The 23,686-nt window shown below is 41.4% G+C and overlaps 1 protein-coding gene across 5 annotated transcripts in view; it reads left to right on the plus strand.

The window, feature by feature from the left end:
- The window catches only part of RTTN (rotatin), a 162,618-nt gene extending 143,192 nt beyond the window's left edge, over positions 1 to 19,426 (plus strand). For 4 of the 5 annotated variants that reach the window (XM_058691835.1, XM_058691837.1, XM_058691838.1 and 1 more), the window contains 6 exons: positions 3,141 to 3,267; positions 6,059 to 6,261; positions 9,460 to 9,727; positions 16,848 to 16,951; positions 18,059 to 18,128; positions 19,017 to 19,426. In XM_058691835.1, coding sequence (XP_058547818.1) covers positions 3,141 to 3,267; positions 6,059 to 6,261; positions 9,460 to 9,727; positions 16,848 to 16,951; positions 18,059 to 18,128; positions 19,017 to 19,102 — 858 coding nt within the window. In that variant the 3' untranslated portion in view covers positions 19,103 to 19,426. The remainder of the gene's footprint in view (positions 1 to 3,140; positions 3,268 to 6,058; positions 6,262 to 9,459; positions 9,728 to 16,847; positions 16,952 to 18,058; positions 18,129 to 19,016) is intronic. The other variant, XM_058691836.1, reaches the window with a different exon arrangement.
- The last annotated feature ends 4,260 nt before the right edge of the window (positions 19,427 to 23,686 follow it).

Consider the following 23,686-nt stretch of genomic DNA (forward strand, 5'->3'; position numbering starts at 1 on the left):
CAAAGACAGTTGTCAGGCGCCTCTCCAGGAAATAAGTGGAGGTGTCTGTATCCATAAGGAAAGAGGAAAAGTGTGTCTCTCGTTTGGGTAGAAAATACTGCTGTTGCTGGGCCTGCCCCTGTTCACCTGGGGGAGCTTCATGGCCAGCCCTTCTGGCTTCTTGTGCCCAGTGACTCCGCCCCTCTTCCTGGGAACCATCGAGATGTGCTGCTGTGTCTGTGAGCATTGGTGCTGTCACTTAGAACACCGCGGTAGGAACTGTTAGGCAGGTTATGGTGTCTTGGGTGCTTTGATTTGCTTTGTCATAGTGATACAACACTAGTTTTCACAGAGAAATACTGTGGGAAATGAATAAGAGAAAGATAAATTACAGGAGTTTCATTTTTAAAAAACATTCTTGTCTTTTTTGCTTTTACTTGTGATAAAACCAGAAAAAACTTATCTGGAAAAAGAATATTTTGAACATATTCCTTAAGCTGTGTTAATTTGTTAAAGACACATTGCTAGCAATTTACATTTCAGAACAACTTGAGAATTGTTTATACATTTCACCAAAATTCTCAATATATGAACTGTTTACTCAAAATGGTGGTGTCATTTACTAAATTTGTGATCCATTATGCTAAATAATGTGCTTGCAGCTGGATGTAGTTGATATTAATCCATGACACCTTACCCTGGGAATACTCTGGAACCCCTTCCAGGTCAGCTCTGCTTATATAGATTTATGAGGTACTAGCTGGGTACTGAAATACAGTGTTCACATTTGTATCACATTAGCCATCTGTGAAAAGTGTAATCTCTCAATAACTCAAAGCATTTTTACATTTCCAAGTTGTTTAATAAGGAATAAATCCAAAAAAGAGCATATAGATTGCTCTTTGAGTATAAATACAGTCCTGTGGGGAAAGATTCTTAATTTCTTTTCCTGTTCCAACTTCCTGAGGAGTATCACATGCTCCCAGTACTAACCGTTGGGTACGCTTTGGTAATTCACCAAGTCACCCATGGCTGCCTCACCCCATTGTCTGTATACATGGGACATTAGGGGTTTCCATACTGGGAAGATCATGGTGGCTGGAAGGTAAATGAACTGTGGGGAAGGTTAGAGGTCAGAGACTGTAGTAGTCAGACAGGAGGTGATGAGCCCCGAATTGGGGCAGATGAAGAAGGGAAGGAGGGTGGGGAGATACTGAAGAGAAAAGAGAAATGTAGAGTGATTTCCAGGCTCTACTTTAATGCAAGTGCGCATAATAGAGTAGACTGTAGGCATGAGCGATTGTAATGTTCAGGTTCACACATGTTAATATAAAGGGTCTTTGGGACATCCGGTTGGAAGATGGCCGGTAATCAGTAGATTACAAGAGTCTGGGGCTCTGAGCAGGATATAGGTGGGGGATATTAGGAGTTAGCAGTGTAAACTGTTGAAATTTCCCAAGAGAGTATATACTAAAGCCTAGGTCATATCTGTAGAAACTAAACATGGAAAACAACTGGGATGGGAGTGCTGGAGAGCCTTTGGAGATGTTCCAGGACAGAGAGGCTACATGGAAATGAACTAAGAGTAGATCTTTAATAGATGCTACAGTGCTGAGGGTGGTCTTGGTAGCACTGTCAGGACAGAAAATAAATTGAACTAAAGCTGAAGATTAACTAAGAGATGAAAGTGAAAGCAGTAAGAACCTTGGTCATGAAAAGCAGCATTAATAATTTAGGACTCACAGCATTAAAGGAAGTTAGTCTAGACTGTTTGTTTCTCCTAACATGTAAACTGCTTGATATAAACAGAAGTGAGCAAACTGGGGACTAGTTGTTAAAGAGACAGGAAGAAGAGGACTGATTGATGGATGAAGGTCCCTGAGGAGGTGGGGAGGCTGTGTTTCAGAGGACAGATGGACTTCCTGACCACCAGCAAAGGAACACCTCCTCCGCACTTCCAGGCAGGAAGGATGAGTAGATGAACAAACAGATAAACTAGGTGGACAGAGTGGTAGGGACGGAGCTTATACATAATTACTTCTGTCTTCGTCATCGTGGGGCTGTGTTCCAAGCTTATGAAGAGTGGGGTGAATAACTAACACTGGGAATGACTTCAGAGCTTATGGAGAGGGTTGAACACTGGTAGTAACTTCCCACTCTCTTCTGCCATTGATGCTGCATAAAATTGTACAGGGTGTGTGTATTTAATATAAATACCTACATGTGTGCACATAAGGTCTATGAATTACCTAGTAATTCCTGTTCATTTAAAAAATTGCTCATTACTGCAGACAGATTTTTTTTTTTAATTTTATTTATTTTTGAGAGACAGAGACAGAGAGAGAGAGAGAGAGAGAACACGAGTAGAGGAGGGGCAGAGAGAGATGGAGACAGAATCTGAAGCAGCTCCAGGCTCCAAGCTGTCAGCACAGAGCCCGATGCGGGGCTGGAACTCACCAACCATGAGATTATGACCCAGGCCGGAGTCGGACGCCTAACAGACTGAGCCACTCCAGCGCCCCACTGCAAATAGATTTTATACATAATACCGTCCTAGGGGTAACTGATCTTTGTAATAAAGACTATGAATTACATAAGAATTTATTGATTTGACATAGTATTTTGGCTTTTACTATATTCCAATTATTTATAGATAGTACTCTACTTCTGATCTGTCCACACTTACCAACGTATACACACACACACAAACACAGAGGAGAAAGAAGGTGGAGGGGAGAACTCAGAACTGATCAGAGTGTTTTCTTAACCAGAAAATCCCATTTCTTAATCATTTTAGAGTACTTATGAGAGTTTATTCAATGTAGTGAGATATCATTGTCCTGTTTAATTTACATGTTTAGGAGCTGTTTTGATGTTTTTTTGTTTGTTGGTTTCTAACATTTCTTAGCTAAGTTGTGTATTGTGGTCACCCCAGTGTTAAAGGCACTTCCTGAGACTGGTCAGGCTCATGGTCAGGGCAGTCCTGGGCAAGGTGCTAAATCTGTCTGCAGGATTCTTGTGCCAGCTTGCCCTAACCGGAACAAAGATAAATTCAGTTTTTGTCTCCTTATATATTGGTAACAGGTTTTTTTTTATTTGATTTTAATTTTGTATTTTCATATGTGCACACTAATACTGCCTGTATTTCTTTCTCACAATAGGAAGCAGCTCTTGAAGCTCATCTGGTCCCTGTCTTGCACTCACTCTGGCCTTGGCTTTTGATGGATGATTCATTGATGCAAATTGCCCTGCAGCTACTCTGTGTCTACACTGCAAATTTTCCAAATGGTAAATAGATCCCAATTCTGCCTTTCAGTAATAAACTAAAATACTAATTTTATATAATGCTGTGAAAATGAACTAAAAAACAAATACACAGTTTGAAGTGTTTCTCCTGCTTACAGAGGGCATGTTGGTGAGAGGGAAACTTTCTTATGGGTGTCACAAGATACTTTAGCATGTGTTTGTGCAGCCAGGAGGACTCATTAGGCAGCTCAGGGAATAGAGAGGGAGAAACCGACCTGGTTATATGGCAGTGGGAAATTGAATTTCATAGGGAAATCGAGAGAGTGAAAATTAACGACGTAAGACCTTAAGAACCAGATAAAGGTTAAAACTTTTATGGACTCTAGAGTAGGAGCTGGTGTGATGAAAGGTGGCTCTAGATACAGTTGGCCTCGTAACAGCTGATGCCATTGGGACACCTCTTGTCACTCCCTCAACACATGTTTTACTGAGAAGCTGCTGAGGGCCGTGCAATGTTAGAGGCCGGCAGCTAAGAGTGAGTGAATGCAAGGGTGGAGGTGATGGAGAAGAGAGGAGAAGGCACAAAGTTAGCCATTCGAGCTGAGGGAAAGCAGGCCTGCCCGGGAGGTGGAGTAGGACTGCTGGCAGCAGTCACGTCCCCTTGGAAAGTCAGGGTCATGCACTTGAGGTCCAGTCACTACGTGTGTGTGCTCTCTTCCAGCCACCATCCAGCAGCTCAGCGGCTGGTTCTTCAGTTGTCAAAAGATGCACAGAGAAAGGACGGGAACTCAAAACAGTTCAGAGTCCATGTGCTCACTCCCATGTGCTTAGGGTAGTTTACTCCTTGACAGTGGGACGTGGGCCTCTGCCCCGCTCTGGGCCGTCTCTGGCCAGCAGGGCCCCGTGACATCAGCAGACCTTCAAGTTCTTAACTCCTGAACTTTCACTGTGGGGCATGGAGTGCGCGGCAGCACAGGTGGTTTTGCTTTTGCTCTGCCTCCAACTTCCTCGTCCGTACTTCTGCTTGGACAGTCTCCTCTCGCTGAGTCCCTCAGCCACCACTGCTGGTGGCTCGGCCCATGCAGCAGAGCTGTCTCCTGTGCCGTGTGGGCACCTTGTCCTTCTCCACCCACCTTCCCTACTTAGTTTAGGGCTTAGGGAAGTAAGGAGGGGAAAAAAAAACCCAATTGCTAAATATTGAGTAAAAGAAACATTTTAAATCTTTTGAAACTATATGTCACTTTTTACTTAAAATTGTTGTAAATATGAGATTGTGGTTAGGTTACTAAATGGGAGAAGAAACTTTTTATTTTCCTATCTAGTTTGTTTTCAAGTAAAACTCCGTCATTTAGTGGATCTAGTGGAAACCTTGCTATCTGGATACTGCGATTTGGTGTGAATACAGGCAAGACCACTATATTTATTTGTGTTTACTTGCCTTTTATGACTTTACTTTGCAGAATGTATTGGATTCTCATCTAGTGATACTTAAGCTAGCCTCCTTGCATGGACTGTCATAACTTAATTACACTTAGATTTATGTTACAATGCAGTAAAATGAATTTCTAATTCTTATATGGTTGGTTTCCTCCCTTGATAAATCCCATACGGTTGTTTAATTTACTGAGAAAACACTGGATTCTGGAAAACCACTTGACGCTTCTGGCTCTTGCTGCTTGTGAGCTGTGTGTCTCTGAACAAGCCACTGGCTTCTCTGAGCTCTGGCCTTTATCTAGCATACATGGCTGGTACCAAACGTCCTGTGGACACACCCCAGGATTATCGCGTTCCTCCTTTTCTTTTTTCTTGTGTAAAATGAAGGCATTGGACCAACTTACCCCCATTTCTAAAATTCTCTTCTTCTGCACAGGTCTTTATTTAGATGTATTTTTAAGGAACTATTTAAAAACCTTTTATGCATATTTATTCTTAAAAAATGAATCTAGGCACACCTGGGTGGCTCAGTTGGTTGTGCGTCTGACTCTTGATTTTGACTCAGGTCATGATCTCACAGTTCGTTGGATCAAGCCCTGTGTCGGGCTCTGCGCTGACAGTACAAAGCCTGGTTAGGATTTCCTCTTTTCTCTGTCTCTGTCTGTCTGTCTGTCTGTCTGTCTCTCTCTCTCTCTCTCAAAACAAACAAACAAACATTAAGAAAAAATAAACCTAGTGTTTTAAAATGCCCTTTTGAGGGGTGTCTGGGTGGCTCAGTCGGTTGAGTGTCTGACTTTGGATCAGGTCATGAGCTCACAGTCTGTAGGTTTGAGCCCTGCATCAGCCTCTGTACTGACAGCTTGGAGCCCAGAGCCTGCTTTGGATCCTGTGTCTCCCTCTCTCTCTGCCCCTCCCCTGCTCATGCTCTCTCTCTCTCTCTCTCTCAAAAATGGATAAACATTAAAAAAAATTTAGATCATTAGACCCTCAGTGAGGACAGCAAATCCATTAGGCTGTATGTAGATGTCAACACTAGCCTTCCCTGCTGATTTGCAGTTCATAGATTAGTGGATAAGTCATTGAATAGGCAGATCTGCTTCACTACTTAGGTTTTTTGTTTGTTTTTTTTTTTTAAGTTTATTTATTTATTTTGTTAGTGAGAGTGCATGCGTGCAAGCAGGGGAAGGGCATAGAGAGAGGGAGAGAGAGAATCCCAAGCAGGCTTCATGCTGTTAGTGTGGAACCTGACCCGGGGCTCAAACTCATGAACTGTGAGATCATGACCTGAGCCAAAATCAAGAGTCAGACGCTTGAATGACTGAGCTATCCAGATGCCCCAGGTTTTTTTAAACTAAATAGTAAAACTAAGATGACATTATGATAGGCTATGTTTTTTAAGGTTGCAGTTCTCTTTGTTGGTCAAGTTGTGGGCCATATCCAGTTCAAGCTGCCTATAGAGGAGCGCCTGGCACCTCTCTGATGGGGTGTATCCTGAAGTTGGCTTCCCAGATGCCTCTTGAGAACACTGCAGTTCAGCAGATGGTTTTTATGTTTCTTTCGAACCTGGCCTTGTCTCATGACTGTAAAGGAGTAATTCAGAAAGTAAGTACTTAATTTGTCCTTCATATCTTAAAAAAGAGTAGAATAATCCTTCTAATCAAGAACATGTATGAAAAATCTAGAACTCAGTTTCTAGGATTAAATTATTATGATTTCAAGACATTGTGTTTTAAAAGACTGTGAAAGGATTAAGGGGTTCACTGTGTTTAAAGCCAATTGATAGATGACACATGGAGAGGACAGGCTAGAGGATGATCATTACACTTCCTTTCAGTTTATCTTCTTACTTTTGGATCATATTTTACCTCTCTCAAAAATGAGGGGTTTAGAATTAGAAAGACAGCTGTCTTACATTTATTTGAGATTATACAAGTCCTGTCCAGTCTTTACATAGACCAAATGGAACAGTAGCGATCTCAGTTCAGTTTACATAGTCAGAACAACGTGTGAAATGACAGCCATCTTGCCCTGCTTAGACCGATGTTATCAGTCCTCTGGGACTCCAGTGCCAAAACTTGACTTCTTATCACTGATTTTTAACCTAGGGTACTTTACAAGGGATTGAATGAGTTAAACAAATTGTAATACACATGTTCAGTGAGATTATATTTAGATATGTATGACCAGAATCCCTAATTTGGAAGATCCTGTACATTGTGAATATGATCATGTCTATTATTTACGAGTAGTACTTTGAGTGTTTTTGTTCCCTTTATATGGAGGCCAAGACAAATTATGAAAGTTGACAGTATTCATGAGAATTGAATCTCCGTTTCCTCTCCTGTGTCAGCCCCCCACCCCCACCCCCTCCAGAAAAAACCCACATAGACTGCAATCTCCAAATAAATAGCAGTTTTACTAAGGAACAATCTTTTCAGTGGTGTGTTGGAGCTAACTCAGGCTGACTCATGAGTGTCATGGGTGATTTTCAGGAATTCTGTGACCCAGTTGACATCACCGTGCTATCTTGAAATCAGCCATGGTGGGAGGGCTCACACTGTATAAATTGGCAAAAGGTGCAGTCAGGGACCCACTATCCCACCAGAACCACAGGTGGATATACACATCACGCTGCACTGGATGTCTGTGGCCCCGTCCCTACACGTGTGAGAGCACGGGCCGGGGGCAGTGCTTTCCCCCGCTCCCCTCTGGAGTACACGGGTGGAATAGAACAGGAGCTCCCGAACAAGTTGCCGATCTCGGGTTTGACATGGGACTTTGAGCAGGAGACCTTCTCTCTTTAAGCTTCAGTTGCTTCATTTGAAAACTTACTGGGTTGAATAACATGATCTCTAAGGTGTCCTCCACTCTCAATGCATGACTCAGTTTTTGTACTCAAGCATATATTGATATATATTTCATGCGACTCTGTTTCAGGTGCAGCTCAGTCAAGTTGTTTTTCCTCCTCTGCTCTAGTTAGGAAACCCCGAGCCTTCCTCTGCTGCTCTGTTGTAATGAGCCCTGGGTACTTAACAGTTCTACGTCTCTGTTACCCTGCTATGGGCATTAGAAGACCTAACCAGAACGTTTGTACAACAAGACTCTAAAGTGTCTGGTTTCTCTCCACCATGTTTCTCTACGTTCCACATGGTATAGGAAATTGTCTAAAAGCATCTTTAGCTCCAGCAAAGAGAAGGAATGCCCGTAGTATGTTTATACTTGAAAGCACTGCCATATGTTTTATCACTAGTGTCCACTCCAGATCTCCAATATCATGGTAGAATGTAGCTGAACAGGAAAGGCAAGGGATAAATGCAGAAGGTGTCAATTTGGACTGAGCAATGAGAGGTAGGTGTGAGTGACTGTGCACTGCAAAGTGGGCATGTGGTTTCACAGTTTACTTGTTGCTGGGGTAATGTTGCTAATATTTCTGTAGCTAATTTCGTTTATTTTTTTTGTAATTTTTACTTAAATTCCATTTGGTTAACATACACAATGTAATAATATTAGTTTCAGGTGCACAATATAGTGAGTCAGCATTTCTATATCCTTTCGTTTTTAGACTCAGAATCCTTTTAGGTAACAGTATTAAATGTGTTTAATAGATTCAAGCCAACATCTTGATTTAGGTGCAGGAGAACCCAAGAATAGGCCAGAATAGATTATTAAGCAGGAGAGAGATCTCCTATCTCTATAGCCTGGTATTCCAGACAGTTAAGAAAGTTAAGTGATCACACTTCTGTTCTCCGGTCAAAATATCCAACTGATATTTTTGATACCCCTCTATAAGTTTACTAGGGTGGCATGTAGCCATGAGAAATTCATCTGTAATGATAAGCAGTGGGGGTAAAGTGAATATATGATATACATGTAGAGTATTTTATTTTATTGTACTTTTTAGAGAGTGTGAGCAGGGGGCAAGGCAGAGGGAGAGAGAGAAAGAGAGAGAGAGAGGAAGGGAGGGAAGGAGGGAATGAATGTCAAGCAGGCTCCTTGGTCAGTGTGGAGCCCGATGGAGGGCTTGATCCCACGACCCTGGGATTATGACCTGAGTCGACATCAAGAGTTGGACGCTCAGTTGCGCTTTAAAATTTTTTTTAATGTTTGTTTGTTTGTTTATTTTAAGAGACAAAGTGCATGCAAGCGAGGGGGGAGCAGAGAGAGAGGGAGAGAGAGAGAATCCCAAGCAGGCTCTGCACTGTCAGTGCAGAGTGCACATGGGGCTCAATCCCATGAAGTATGAGATCATAACCTGAGCTGAAATCAAGAGCTGGACGCTTAACCTGCTGAGCCAACTAGGCTCCCCCAGATTTTTTTTTTCATTTTTAAGCACACTTGTAGCTATAAAGATTCCGGTCTGCTCAGTACTACTAGAGTTGTTAACTGGTATCCAAGACTGACTTGGGTTTTGTTTTCTTTTTTCCTCCCCATAGGATAGTTATTAATGAGTAGCAAAATTGCCAGAAGGCAGGCAGAGAGAGAGAACTCAGGAGGCCTGAAATAATCCCCAACTGGAATTATCCATCCTAAATAATTAAGAGTTGACTATATGTAGTTAGTTTATCCATCGTCAGGAAAGAATTAGTAAGAATTAAAAATTTGAGCACTATTTTGTTCTCCTTAATTTTTTCACTTATACCTGGAAACAGTTTAGATGGGAATATTTGGAAGTTGTTAGGAGGAAGGAGAAATTAAAGTTGGGAAAAGAAGAGCAGAATGCTAGTTAATTGGTCTCCAAGGGACAAAGAAAATAATGAAAAGAGTCAAGAAGAAAATAATATTCTCTCTGTTTATCCACAGAGTAACTTCTTACAGAACTTTCTGTCTCTAACATTGCCAAAAGGAGGACATAAACATCTCAGTAATCTGACCATTCTTTGGTTGAAGTTACTCTTGAATATCTCACTTGGAGAAGATGGCCAACAAATGATCCTGAGGCTGGATGGCTGTTTGGACTTGCTTACAGAGATGAGCAAATACAAGCATAAGAGCAGCCTGTGTATACCTCTGCTTATTTTTCATAATATTTGCTTCAGTCCTGCCAATAAGCCCAAGATCCTGGCTAATGGTGAGTATTCACGTCACACACACACACACACACACACACACACACACACACACACACATTTATACATGTGGTCATTCGTACAGTATTCCATTTAGAGTAAAACACAAAATGTTTTATAAGTAATCTGCCAACTATTTGTTAAGCACCACTGTGTTCAAGGCAGTGTGGGAGGCAGAGGCCGTTGGAACGAATCAGGTGTGACCCCTGTCCTCAGGGATGAACCAGACATGGCTCCAGCCATCCAGTGGCTGCCAGGAGTCTTGCTGTTGGTGGCTGCACTGGATCCCGGAGGTGGTAGGGAGGTGGAGCCTGGCGTGGGCGCTCTCTGGCCTCACCCTGACTTCTCCCATCTCTGTTCTCCTGGCTCCCCTGGGTCTTTGAGCAGGTGCTGCGGTGTCAGTGAAGCCTCTTCAGACCAACCTGCCAACGTGATAACCCCCACATCCTTCATCCTTCTTCCTGCCTCCCGTCCTTCTCTCTCTCACTCTCTCCTCTCCCTCCTTGTTGACATTACCACCAGGTGAGATACTATATGTTTTTGGCATATATCTGTTCATTCCTAGTCTGCCCACACTAGAACATTAGCTCCTAGGAGGTCAAGAGGTTTCTGTCTTTTTTCTTCACTTGGCATCTAGAATTGTGCCTGTCACTAGTGAGCATTCAGTGAATATTCAGTGATTGAGAGAGCTCTTGAGTAGGCAGGAGAGTTCAGGATCCAAGACCAAATGGTGAAATTAGCCTTACAGAGACCCGATTCTCTGAGATGTAGGACAGGTGGAGGTGAGGATTCAGAATAATTTTGAAACAGAAAGAGGGAAATGGAAAGGTCTGTTTCTACAGCCATGTGCTGTTTCTGTGAGTAGAGTGTGACGTTTATAGGGAGGGAGTTTTATAAGGAGGCATCGCATTGTTTGGGGGAGATAAAAAGAGGCGGGCTCTAGAAATCAGTTTATAAACACACATGAAGTGCCTGGAACCACTTAGGGAGCGTAGTGGCTGCTCCAGATGGGCTAATTGTGTTTTCCTCTCATGTTTTGTACTTAGTGTTTTCTTACAGGTGTTTTCCTGTGACATGTGGAGTTTCTAAGCGAGTGTCAGTGATTATGCTTATGTTCTCCCGTGTGTGCTGGTGCTTCTCTTTTTCTGATAACTATAGGATAGCTGGAAATATAGGGAAAGATTTTAGAAGCTCAGTCAGCTTTTAACGTAGTGAGATGAACTGTGGATCTGAGCTCTGCTTTTCCATAGCTCCTCTACGGATGCTGTGCTGGCCGCCGTGGGCTTGTGCCTCAGCCCTTGGTTTGGTAGAGAGGGATAATGATAGGCCCTGCCACATAGGGCAGTGAGGTAGCTACGTGAGGGATCTTTTCCCATGCCTGCTCTCATCTGTTAGTTATTCTTTCTCAGAAAGTTTTTTCTTTGGGGACTACTCACTGCAATTTTCTTACTAAGAGAGTTGGGAAAAGGACAGCTTAAGGGAACTCAAGGAGAAGTCTGCATTTTCCCTCTGGATTTATTTTTAGCTTTTCTTTGTAACAGTGATGCTCTCTCTTCTTCCTTAGCTTAAAGCACATGGGCAAACTTTTGGTAAGAAGGAGCTTCCTCAGCTCCACAGACATGACATCGGGGCCTCCAAGGCAGGGATAAGAGGCAGCAACTGTGCAGTTTTTGTATGGATCTTTGGAGGCATGTCACAGGCCTTTTCCCCTTGGGGATCCAGAGGGAGGGCTTCGCAGAGGCACCTAGCTTAAAAATCTACCATGTAAGACTGCATAATTCTGATAATTAGTGCCCAAACCTCTGGTTTTGATGGTCAGGAATAGAGTAGGTTGTGAGGCTTGGAAAAATAGAGCCAGAGTATTCCTTGTTTCTATAAATGTCAGGCAAGGTCTGTTCTGAAAACAACAAAAATATGCTAGATAAAATATATCAAAATTTACCTTAAAGAAATTGAAGAACTGAAAAGATAGTGGGAAACTCCCAGGCCCATTTTGATTGAAAGTCTGTGCCTAGAGAGACACAAAATATATACAGGAAATGTGCATTTTTTGTCTCGAGGACATTTGCCAACATTGTATGCTTGGCTTTTGTTCAGGCATGCCAAGGAGTCAGGGAAATACAGTTGAGAGTATCCATGACAGAGGGAGTTTGGGGCCATCTTGGCTGTATTGTGTAAACCCCAAAGACCTAGCCTCTTAAGCGAAAGACGAATCAAAATTAAATTGGTCCCCCAACCCACATCCAGGTGATTATAAAGAAAAGAAGAACAAGTGTGAGAATGGGCACCACAGACTGCTCCCCACAGCTCTGCACCCCACAGATGCATAGACTGAGTGGCCTATGACCTGGTTTGAGCCGAACCTTGATCGACAGTGCTTCTGGGTGCTTAGCAGAAGCAATCTGCCACTCTGATGGATGGAGGACAAGTGCACACTAAGCCTCAGAGAACCTCCACAACTAATTTTTCAGAAGTATTCACTAGTATACAGTTAAATGTGACCAATCCCATCGGGAAACATGGCAACATGAGGAAGTTGCGGTCCAGCAGGGAGAAATATACCAACTTATCTGCCTAGGCTTCAGATATTATAATTATAAAACACAGATTTAAAGATAAATTTAGTTATACCATATTTAGAAAAATAAGTGACAAACTTGGGAATGTTTGCAGGCGATAGGAAAGTGAAAAATTGAAAGATTTGAAATAATAGCCAAACAAATTCTATAAATATTTATGTACCCAACATGGGAGCACCCAAATACATAAAGCACCTACTAACAAACATAAGGAAATAATCGATAGTAACACAGTTATAGTAGGGGACTTTAACACCCCACTTACATGAATGGGCAGATCATCCGAACAGAACTTCAACAAGCAGACAGTGGCTCTGAATGACACAGCAGATCAGACGGATCTAACAGGTATATTCAGAACATTCCATCCTAAAACAGCAGAATATACATTCTTCTCAAGTGTCCGTGGAAAATTCTCCAGAACAAATCCTATATTAGGCCACAGAACAAGTCTTAACAAATTCAGAAAGTTTGAAGTCCTACTATACATCATTTTTGACCACAGCACTATTAAACTAGAAATCAGCCACAAGGAAAACTCTGGAGATTTACATGGAAGGTAAATCATATGCTACTAAACAATGACTGGATCAACCAGGAGATCAAAGAGGAAAGCAAAAAATACATGGCGACATATGAAAATGAAAACACCACAGTCCAAAATCTTAGGGATGCTGCGAAAGCTGTTCTAAAAGGGACGATTAGAGCAATGCAGGCCTACCTCAAGAAAAATCTCATGTAAACAACCTAACCTGATAGCTAAAGGAGCTAGAAAAAGAACAAACAAAACCCCAAACCAGTAGTAGGAAGCAAGTAATAAAGACCAGAGCAGAAATAAATGAAATAGAAACCAAAACAGCAGTAGAACCGAACAATGAAGTCCAGGAGCTGATTCTTTGAAAAGATCAGCACAAATGTGCTAAACCTTTAGCCAAATTCATTAAAAAAAAAAAAAAAAAAAAAATGAAAGAGGGATTCAAATGGAATCAAAAATAGGATTAATAACAACTGATACCACGGAAATACAAAGAATTGTAATATTATGAAACATTATATGGCAACAGATTGGACAACCTGGAAGAAATGGACAGATTCTTAGCAACATAGAACCTCCCCCAACTGAATCAGTTAGAAATAGAAAGTTTGAACAGACTGATTACCAGTAATGAAACTGAATGAGTTATTAAGAACTCCCAATAAACAATAGTCCAGGACCAGATGGCTTCAAAGGTGAATTCTACCAAACATTTAAAGAAGAGTTATACCTATTCTCAAACTATTCTCTGAGGCCAGCATTACCTTGATACCCAAACCAGATAAAGATACTACAAATAAAGAGAACTATAGGCCAGTATCTTTGATGAACATAGATGCAAAAATCCTCAACATAGTGTTAGCAAACCGAATCCAAGAACACGTTAAAAAAAATCATTCACCAAGATAAAGTAGGATTCATTCTATTCCCATGTTTCAACTATGATTCAGTATGTGCAAATCAATCAATGTGATATCACAGCAGTAAAAGAAAGGATAAATGCCTTACAATCATTTCAATAGATGAAGAAAAAGTATTTGACAAAGTATAACATCCATTCATGATAAAAACCTTCAACAAAGTAGGTTTAGAGGGAACGTACTTCAATATGATAAAGGCCATATATGAAGAACCCACAGATAACATCATGCACAGTGGTGAAAAACAGAACTTTTCCCCTAAGATTAGGAACAAGACAAGGATGTGCCCTCTCTACCACTTTTATTCAACATAGTACTAGAATTCCTAGCCACAGACAAGAAAAAGAAAAAGCGTACAGATTGGAAAGGAAGTGAAAGTGTCACTCTTTGCAGTTGACATTATGATATATATAGAAAAGACCATCAAAAAGACTACTGGAACTGATAAATGAATTCAGTAAGGTCACAGGATACAAAATCAATATACAGAAACTGTTGTGTTTCTATACACTAATAATGAAGTAACAGAAAGAGAAATTAAGAAAACAAGCCCACTTACAGTTGTGCCAAAAAAGAATACCTAGGAGTAAAAATCAAGGAGGTGAAAGTCCTATGCTCTGAAAACTATAAAGATGGCATCCCTAAATATGTAATTAAATCAATTATACTAAGAAGAAAAGTAGTAAGTAAAACTCATTTCCTACTTATCTAGCTACATTTTACTGTTATCTTTTGGGGTTATTTATATGTGTTTGTAGGTGCTCACTTCATATCTATGAACCGTGTTATATTTCACAATGAAATGTATTTTTAAAAACTTATCCTGTTGCATCATCAGTGGGGGCATCACATTAATTGATCTATGTATGTACTTTATTAAAAATGCTTGGGGTGCCTGGGTGGCTCAGTCGGTTGAGCGTCAGACTTCAGCTCAGGTCATGATCTCGCAGTCTGTGAGTTTGAGCCCCGTGTCGGGCTCTGAGCTGACAGCTCAGAGCCTGGAGCCTGCTTCTGATTCTGTGTCTCCCTCTCTCTGCCCCTCCCCTGCTCATGCTCTGTCTCTCTCACTCTCAAAAATGAGTAAATGCTAAAAAAAAAAAAAAATTAAAAAAAAAATGCTTAAGGGGTGCCTGGGTGGCTCAGTCGGTTGAGCGTCCGACTTCGGCTCAGGTCACGATCTCGCACTCCATGAGTTTGAGCCCCGCGTCGGGCTCTGGGCTGGCAGCTCAGAGCCTGGAGCCTGTTTCAGATTCTGTGTCTCCCTCTCTCTCTGACCCTCCCCCGTTCATGCTCTGTCTCTGTCTCAAAAATAAATAAACGTTAAAAAAAAAAAATTAAAAAAGAAAAAAAAAACATTTGATGATACTCAGAGAAACACATGGGAATCACCCTTTCATTGGGTGATGTGCCCTAAGAGTACGAGCTGTCACCTACAACCGCACATAATGAGTTTCATCGGGTAACTATTTATACAGGCTAATTATGGGGAAGTTATGGGAAAAGCCAGGGAAGCCAGGGAATGCGGAGGAGGTGGGTGGTAAAGAGTAGGGGCTGGTTGGCAGGAAGTTCAGCACTCTGTACCTTCCACACTGTCTCTTGATGGTACAGAATTCACTTTATGGAGCTTTTTTTTTTTTTTTTCTGTAAAAGATTTAAAATTAAAAAAATAAATAAATGAAATAAAAAAATAAAAACTAAATAGAATCACCTAAACAGCATTTTTGTTGCTTTAGTTACAGAATCGTTCTTTAAAAAAATTTTTTTAATGTTTTATTTATTTTTGAGAGAGAAAGAGAGAGAGAGAGAAGGGGGGGTGGGGGCAGAGAGGGAGACACAGAATCTGAAACAGGCTCCAGGCTCTGAGCGAGCTGTTAGCACAGAGCTGGACTCAGGCTTGAACTTGTGAACCACGAGATCATGACCTGAGCTGAAGTCAGACACTTAACTGATTGAGCCACCCTGGTGCCCCAAGTTATGGAATCTTTCATCCAACTGGTATTTATTGAGCCTCTAAAATACACTGGCACTGTGGTTGGAATATTTATCAGTGAGCAGATATAGACTCTGCCCTCAACCAGGTTACCATTTAATTAGATGCATCCAGTAGAGGGGGTAGTGGTTAGAGAGAGAGAGAGGGTTCCCAATAACAAGCTCTGGGCATGTGTTTCTCTGAGTATCATCAAATGTTTTGTTTTGTTTTGTTTTTTTTCTTTTTTTAACGTTTATTTATTTTTGAGACAGAGACAGAGCATGAACGGAGGAGGGTCAGAGAGAGGGAGACACAGAATCTGAAACAGGCTCCAGGCTCTGAGCTTAAAAATGGAACATGCTTTTAAACATAGATTTTAGAGGAAAAATAATTTGATACAATAAAATATATAAAAGTTAGTAATAAGATAGGTTCATATACTTTTCTGAAACACCCTGACAAATCTCCTTGGGACCGGACTTCTCTGTGTCTTCCCTTAAAATGAGTAGTATGCTGCAGATAACTTGTAAGTCTTGATTTCACAGTCTGCCTAGCTATGCAAAAAGGGGACACATCTTGTGTGTTGATATGCCTTTAAATCACTTTTTCCTCTGACACATAAATACACAAAAGCATTTCTCTAAAATGTTTAGTCCTTTTTTAAAAGGCTTAACTAATTTGGTATTTCTTGATTATTGTTTTATATAGTAACCCATGCTGTTGATGTTTGTATAATGGTCTTTATAATTTATCATAAGAGCACATCTGTTTTCCTGCACACCAAAATGTGAACTATAATTGAACAGCTCATTTATACAACTCTTTGTATAATTACTTACTTCTGCACTATTGTTGTTTAAATGAATGTGCCTTTGTTGAATTAGGGCCAAAAGAATTAGGCTGCCATGACTGTTCTGTGCCCGTCATGAAGATAGTTTGTTGTGAGGTTGTCCTCCCACGTATGGTTTACCAGATTGTTTTTGCCACAGTCTAGTGATACCAACTTTGTATGTATTCTGATGGGGGCAAAGGGAGTATCTGACTAGTCCAAGATCAGAATGCATTGTGATGTCTGGGACTGAACTTTTGTTTTTTTCCCCCTAATGTGTTTATTATTAGAAAAAGTCATTAGTGTGCTAGCTGCCTGTCTGGAAAGCGAGAATCAACATGCTCAGAGGATTGGAGCAGCTGCGCTTTGGGCTCTGATTCACAATTATCAAAAGGTCAGTTTTTAAAGTCATTGTTCTAGCCAGGGGCAAATCCAAGCCTCTGAGAGTGCAGCCAGGGGCGCCAGAGGAGTATCAGCTAGATTTTAAATAACAACAACAACAACAAAACGAACTCAAGGACCTTATTGTCTTGTGCATTTATACAATTAGTGAGCCATCAGTTGAAATCATTGTCATTTAATTAACAGGATGTCTCATTTCAGAAGGCTGTCTGTCTCTTTTGGGTGAATTCTCCCTGTTGGTGTAACTTGATTTGGCATATTGATGTAATGTTAGTATAGATCATTTCTGTTAAAAGACGTATTCGGGAAAAATATATCCTGAAATAAAACCAAATAACGAAGTTTTATCCAGCTGTGTGACTCCTCTTTGTCTACCTGTGTCGCCGCTGAGTTTTGAGAGGACCCGATTCCTGGAAGGCTGCAGCAAGGGAGCGATAGCAGGTGTAGCCTCGCACTTGCCCTCTCTGGCCTTTGGTCTTCTCTTTCACTGCAGACATCTCGTTCCTGAGAGAAGTGCCCTTGGGTATCTAGCCATTAAATAGTGGCCAGTGACAGACAGCGTTCCCATAGATACCGTCCCCGAATGGTGCCCTCTCAGCTGATAGTCCCTTGTCTGTGCTGCCTGCTCTCCCCGCTGGCTGACAGCACAAGAGGCGAAAGGCTGTGCTGTCGCTTTCACCGTGTGTCCCCAAGGCTTAGCACGGGGTTTGGCACTTTACGGTCACTTAGTAAATATTTGTTGACCACCTGGTACCGTTTGATATATTTTAATCTGAAATCTGGGGCTTGAGGGAATATGAAATATTGAAACCAAGACTGAGTCTTCCTTTAAGACTTGAGATTAGGAGAGAAGGGGTAAAGGGCAGGGCAGGGGACAAAGAACTTGGAGCAGCAGAGAAGGGTCAAGTTAGAGACGGAAGGATGTGGGCGACGACCCAGGGGGATGTGCTTCTGTCTAATCCCCCTGACCACATTGTCGTGCTTCATGATAATCTGCTCAGTGCTTGCGGTCAGCAGTGGTGGCTTTAGTACTGTAGTGTCCTGATCCTTGGCGTGTGGGAAGAAGTCTGATTCTTGGGTTGCTCTATGTTATCTCCAGGCAAAAACAACTTTGAAAAACCCATCAATAAAAAGAAGAGTGGATGAAGCATATTCGTTAGCAAAGAAAAGTAAGTTTTATTATGAAAGAGATTACAGTTAACCTTGGAAGCTATTCAGTGAATTCTGTGATTAGTGAAATACTTGGATAGTTCACAGCGAAAAGACAGTTTTCAACACTGGCCCATGCTTTTCATTACGTCACCTTTTAAATAATAAAATGTTTTGATAGATGAAGGTTTGAGATACAATAATTTCTTAAAACATGTCTGTGATCTTTCTCCAACTCCTTTTCTTTTTCTTGCACTAAATGTCCTTTGCCAGTGGCTACCGCTGTGCCGTAGTGTGTTCTTAGGTGATAAGAGCTGGGCCCAATTAGAATTGACCTTGAACAGAAAACTTTGATCTAACATCAGGGAGTTGAATTACAGTCTTCCGAGAATAGATCCCATTGCCCTTGTATCCTCTCAGCCCTGTGATGTGATCATGATATGAGGCAGGGTTTTCTTTTCACAGTTCGTTTTTCATTTTAAGTGACACAGGTTTTCAATGAGCATTATTCTTTGAACACTTTTTTATGCTAAGGCACTGTACTGTGTCCTCCTTGTACTGTACGGAGTCTTTTAGTTATTAGTTTGTGTTAGTTATTTTGTTACTAATTAGTTAGTAATGAATTTTTTTGTAGTCTGATTCTTTATAAGTGGTCTATAGTTTTTTTGGTTGGTTTCTTGCTGTGACCATGAGTTTCTAGAGGTACCGAATAATTGAGTTATGTCAGAGTTTAGGCATTAGGAGGGATGGGGCAAAAAAAAGAGCAAGGCGTTCATTCGGTATTGTAGGTAATGGCAGCCATTATGGAAGTACCTTGTTTAAAAAATAAGTATGAATTCTGGCCGCTCTTAAGTGCAGTACTGAGTTTCATAAACTTACTCTTCCATACTCTTATTTTTCTCTTTCAGCTTTCTCAAACTCAGAAGAAACCCCGCTAAATGCCTATTATATGAAATGCCTCGAAAACCTCGTTCAGCTTCTTAATTCTTCCTGAGCACCGTGAAGGAGCCCGGAGGCTGACGGCCACCCCAGGTGAGCCCACCTTGAAGCAGACTCCGTGTAGCAACTCTTAGCTAGAGACACGCTGAGTCTCTGCAGGGTGCTGTACCTTCCTTCCGGATGAGGAGCAGAACGGAAGACGTCCTCGTTCTGCCCCTTTGTACTGGCTCCGTGAGAAAGAGCAGCCGACAAGAAGATGATAAAAAAAGAGGCACAGGAACTTTTGGGAACATAAACATTTTTACCTTTTTTTGTGCAATTTGCTTTGTAAAAATCCTACTTAACAGTTATTTAATAAAATATTTTTAGAAACTGAAAATTGACTAATAATTGCTGCTTGCAGACTTTGATCAGTATCATGAATATGAATTGCGGTAATTGGAGGAATTACTAATTCTGATTTCCTTTTCTTCCTTAATTTATTACATGGAATCTGACTCTTGTCAATACAGATCCTTGTTTCACAAACTTTTATTTTGCCCAGGGCATCTACATTGGTGAAGAGATACTTGCATGTAAACGTCTATGATTTTGTGAGTAGCTTCTTTATGCAATTTCTAGTGATATTAACTCCTTTGTATATGATTTGTTAACCTGCTATATTTTATTATTTTCACCTCTCAGCTTCTGAAATGTTGTGTAATAATGAGGGAAGAAATAGAACTTATGATCAGATGGGGCCTGTGTTCAAATTCTAGCTCAGCCCAAAACATCATGAAGAGTTAAGACTTAATAAAATCTAGCAGGAACAAATTCTGTCAGGCATTCATGATGTAACCTTAACTGGCATGTGGTTCTGAACTGAGAACTTAAATTAGAATCAATTCAAGTATGGATCACTTTTGGCAGTTTTCCCAACACTTTTAAAAGTAAGAAAATTGTGTCTAAGAAAAGAAAAACAAATATATATGTGTGTGTATACATGCACACACATAGTTATGTACACTCATTATTTATAGGAAAGTTTGAATTGTTAACAGAAAAATCACTTTTTTTTTTTTTTTTGGAGAAAAAGAGCAAGCAGGGGAGAGGGGCAAAGGGACAGAAAGAATCTTGAGCAGGCTCCATGCTCCGCACAGAGCCCGACACAGGGTTCAATCCCACGACCTTGGGATCGTGACCTGAGCTGAAATCAGGAATCAGACACTCAACTGACTGAGCCACACGGGTGCCCCCCCAAAATAACAGTTTTAAAGTGCTTTAGCAAATTGCCATCATCACTAAAATAAGTCAGAAGATGTTATTTAAGCTAGAAGCATGAGCACAGAATAGTTGTTAAATATTGAAATAGAAGCAGAAAAAGTTGTAAGTGTCTGAAAATTATTGATTAGAACAACAGATCTAGGAAGTTCAGAAGTTTCTGGGCTGCCTAAGTTAACTCAAAGAAATAGACATGCCAGTATTCTGAAAAATTCACCCGATTCTGAGAGCAGGAATCGGGAATTATTTCCACCTTTTCTCCTGGTTTCTTACATTCTGTGCCGTTTTCTTGTTATTACCTTGTAAGCCCCCACTGATGAATAATGAGATGGATTTCTTTGTAACTTCCATTTAAAGGGCTCTTTCTATGTCACAGGGCGCTATTCTTAGAACGTTTATTATTTAATCTGTCTTCCTCTAAATTACTGTTATCCCTATGTTAGAGGTGAATAAATGGAGGCTGAGTGTGGCTAGGTAGTTTGTCTGTGGCTGCCTGTCTAGCTATGCTGTGCTGCTTCTTTTTTTTTTTTTTTTCCTCATTGGAATTCCTGTCTTTGTATTTGGATCTTATAGCTAACAACTGTTTTTTCTACAAAAATCAGATCTCTCCAAGGAAATAATCATTTCCTTTATGGTTCATTGATTGATTGACATATCAGGGTATCCTTTGCCTCATATCTTTGGAATCAGGAAGAGTTGTAACTGATTATTTTCTCTAGCAGTTCAAGGTAATACCATGGTGGTGGGGGGGGGGGGGGGGGGATTTGTAGCCCAGTAGCTCAAACCAGTGGGGGATGTTACTGCTGAAGCCCAGGAGGACTGTCACCCAGAAAAGGACCAGAGGTAATGGCTTCAGGAAAAGTTGCACTGCCATCTGTTGGTGTCCAGGGACCTGAGCCTCAGGGGCAGGTAGTGTTCCTGGTCCTGACGGCAGCCCTTCCCTTCTGTGTCTCTTCAGATTGTGTCTAGCCAGCCAGTGGGGAAACTGGTAAGCAGAAGGTTCCTAAGGTCACCGGCCCACTATTTCAGCAGCTGTCTTGGTGCTAACTTGGGGAGCCCTGAGCATCGGAATCCCCTAAGCTTGTTGAAATGCGGATTCCGGGACCCACTGAAGCGGAGTCTCAGGCCAACGTCCGGGAGTATTGTTAGTGACGTCCCCAGGTGGTCTTTACACTGACCACAGTTTGAGAACCAACAATTAATCCCTTCTTTTGTAGAAAACTGCCTAGAACTTGAAAATGATTGAACATTAACCAGCTACTTACTAATGAAATAGGACTTGAGTTTGGGTGTCTTGAGTGCTAGTCAAGTGTTTTTTCTGTCACCCATCTCTGGTTTAGGCAAAGATTCAGAAAATAGGTGTCGGGGACCAGTTCATGCCTCATGGTCTCCAAATTTCCCATCTCCTGGCCTTTTTGGTTGGTTGGGTTAGTATTGCTGGTGTGCTGTGAATGCACACGAAGCCTGTACCGTTTCCACCATGATGCGCAGACATTGATACAGAGGCTCTGAATTTAGGACCTTGAGCAGATTGTGGGAGGAGGCAGCCTTTCGTTTCGAAAACAGGAAAAAGTAGAATGCTTAGGAGACCTAGATGGAGCCTTTCCTACTCTTCCTAAAATCACTTTCAAAAATGAGTAACTGGCTGTATTTTTCTTTGTTCTGTAAAGAATGGAGTGAAAAATAGAATTGCCCAGTTAACTGCAGGTTGTCAACTTCCCTTTGTAGTATTAAGTACACTCATCATCTGTAGTAATCATACATCATTAGTCTTTGTGGCTGCACCTTGTCTCTCCCCATTTCCTGAGATCTGCTGCTTGACTCATGATGTTCCTCAGATTTGGCAGCCTGATGGGTAGGAACAATGATCAGCGTTGCTGCTGTTGCCATAGCCAGGCATGCATACAAGTTCTCTTATGGAATGAGAGAGCATAACCACGTGGTTAAGGGAACTGGGCTCCAGAGCCACGTGGACCTGGTGTCAGCTGTGGCTTCATCCATACATGGCAATGGCGGCCCTGGAGCAGCCTCGGGGCCATTTCTGCTGCTGTAACCGGGGATGAGGACACCTGCCTTGTAAAGTTGGGGAGAGGTTCAAGTGCCCAGCATAGTACCTGGTACATAGTTGATTGTCCCTTGGATGTTATTAGTGATTAGTTATTCTCATATAGTTCTCACAAACTTGGCTCTTTCTCATTAAAACATTAAATCCTTTGTGCCCTTGCAACCCTTCTATTTCTTTGGGGGTGGGATAGGCTGGGAGACGAGTTATGTTGTCAAAACTGAGGTTTCAGCATTCCAAAAGGATTGTCAGTTTCTGGTGGGGACGTGTTCACAGTCCTGAGGTCGCTGAGCTCATCAAGCTATCGCAGAGAGCCTGAGTCTTGGAAAGCACGGCGTAGAGGTGTTAGGGGCAGCTAGATAGACTTGGTACATTTTATCCTGCTTGTCAGGTTGTTCAGATTGACTGTGAGTTGGTGAAATATTGCTCCTTCCCAATTTGACTAAAAAATACAAGAAATAAAAACATAGCATCCAAAAGAAAACCTCAGCTTAAAGAATCCATCAGTTTGAGGGTAGCCATTTTCCTCCATCAGTCTGTTGCTGACCTGCTGCGGTCCAGAGAGTCAACGGGATCGGATGATTAAATGCTATTGTTCCCGTGAATGGGCAATTTAGAGTTTATTCTTCCTGTTAAAAACTATTCCTCATGGGAAATTCCTTATAAATTTTAAATAGTAAGTCAGCTAGGACTGGGTGAGAGGATGCTAGGCCCCAAAGCTCAGGATGTACGAAAGACTATGCCAAGACCCCAGGATTCTGAGATTTGGCAGCAAGATGTGATGAGCTCAGCGTGATCCTGTTTTAAATGTTCCCAACAACGTTCATCTTTGCATTTCATTTGCTCTTTCTGCACTTGAGAAATCTGCTTCAGAAAAAAGTTATGCTCTTTTAAAATAACGTTTCACAAAAGATCTACAAGGTAGCATTCGATAAATTTCTCTTTTAACTAATTTTGCCTGAAAGCCAAGAGAAAAATATGTGTTTCAATGTAGACTCCACGACATGAATTCTTTCATGCATTTTTCCTTTGTGAATAATGTCTTTCCCTGTGGCTTTACTTCTACCCACGGCTGTGCCTTGGGAACGTCTGCGTCCCATTTGGTTCATCTGGGCGGTGATACTGAGCATTCTGGTAGCAAGCAGATTGCTTGCAGTTCTGGGCAAATTCTGAGAACATGCTTTCCTCAGATACTCTATTAGAACATTCTTCCCTTGGCTTGCCATGGAAAGAGATTATAAAAACGCAGATTATAAAATGGAGAACTACTTTTAATCATTTTCTGGTGATCTTTATCATAAACACTGGATTGTCATG

This window comes from Neofelis nebulosa, chromosome 11 (assembly GCF_028018385.1).
Source record: "Neofelis nebulosa isolate mNeoNeb1 chromosome 11, mNeoNeb1.pri, whole genome shotgun sequence".
In the NCBI taxonomy this organism is placed as follows: Eukaryota; Metazoa; Chordata; class Mammalia; order Carnivora; family Felidae; genus Neofelis; species Neofelis nebulosa.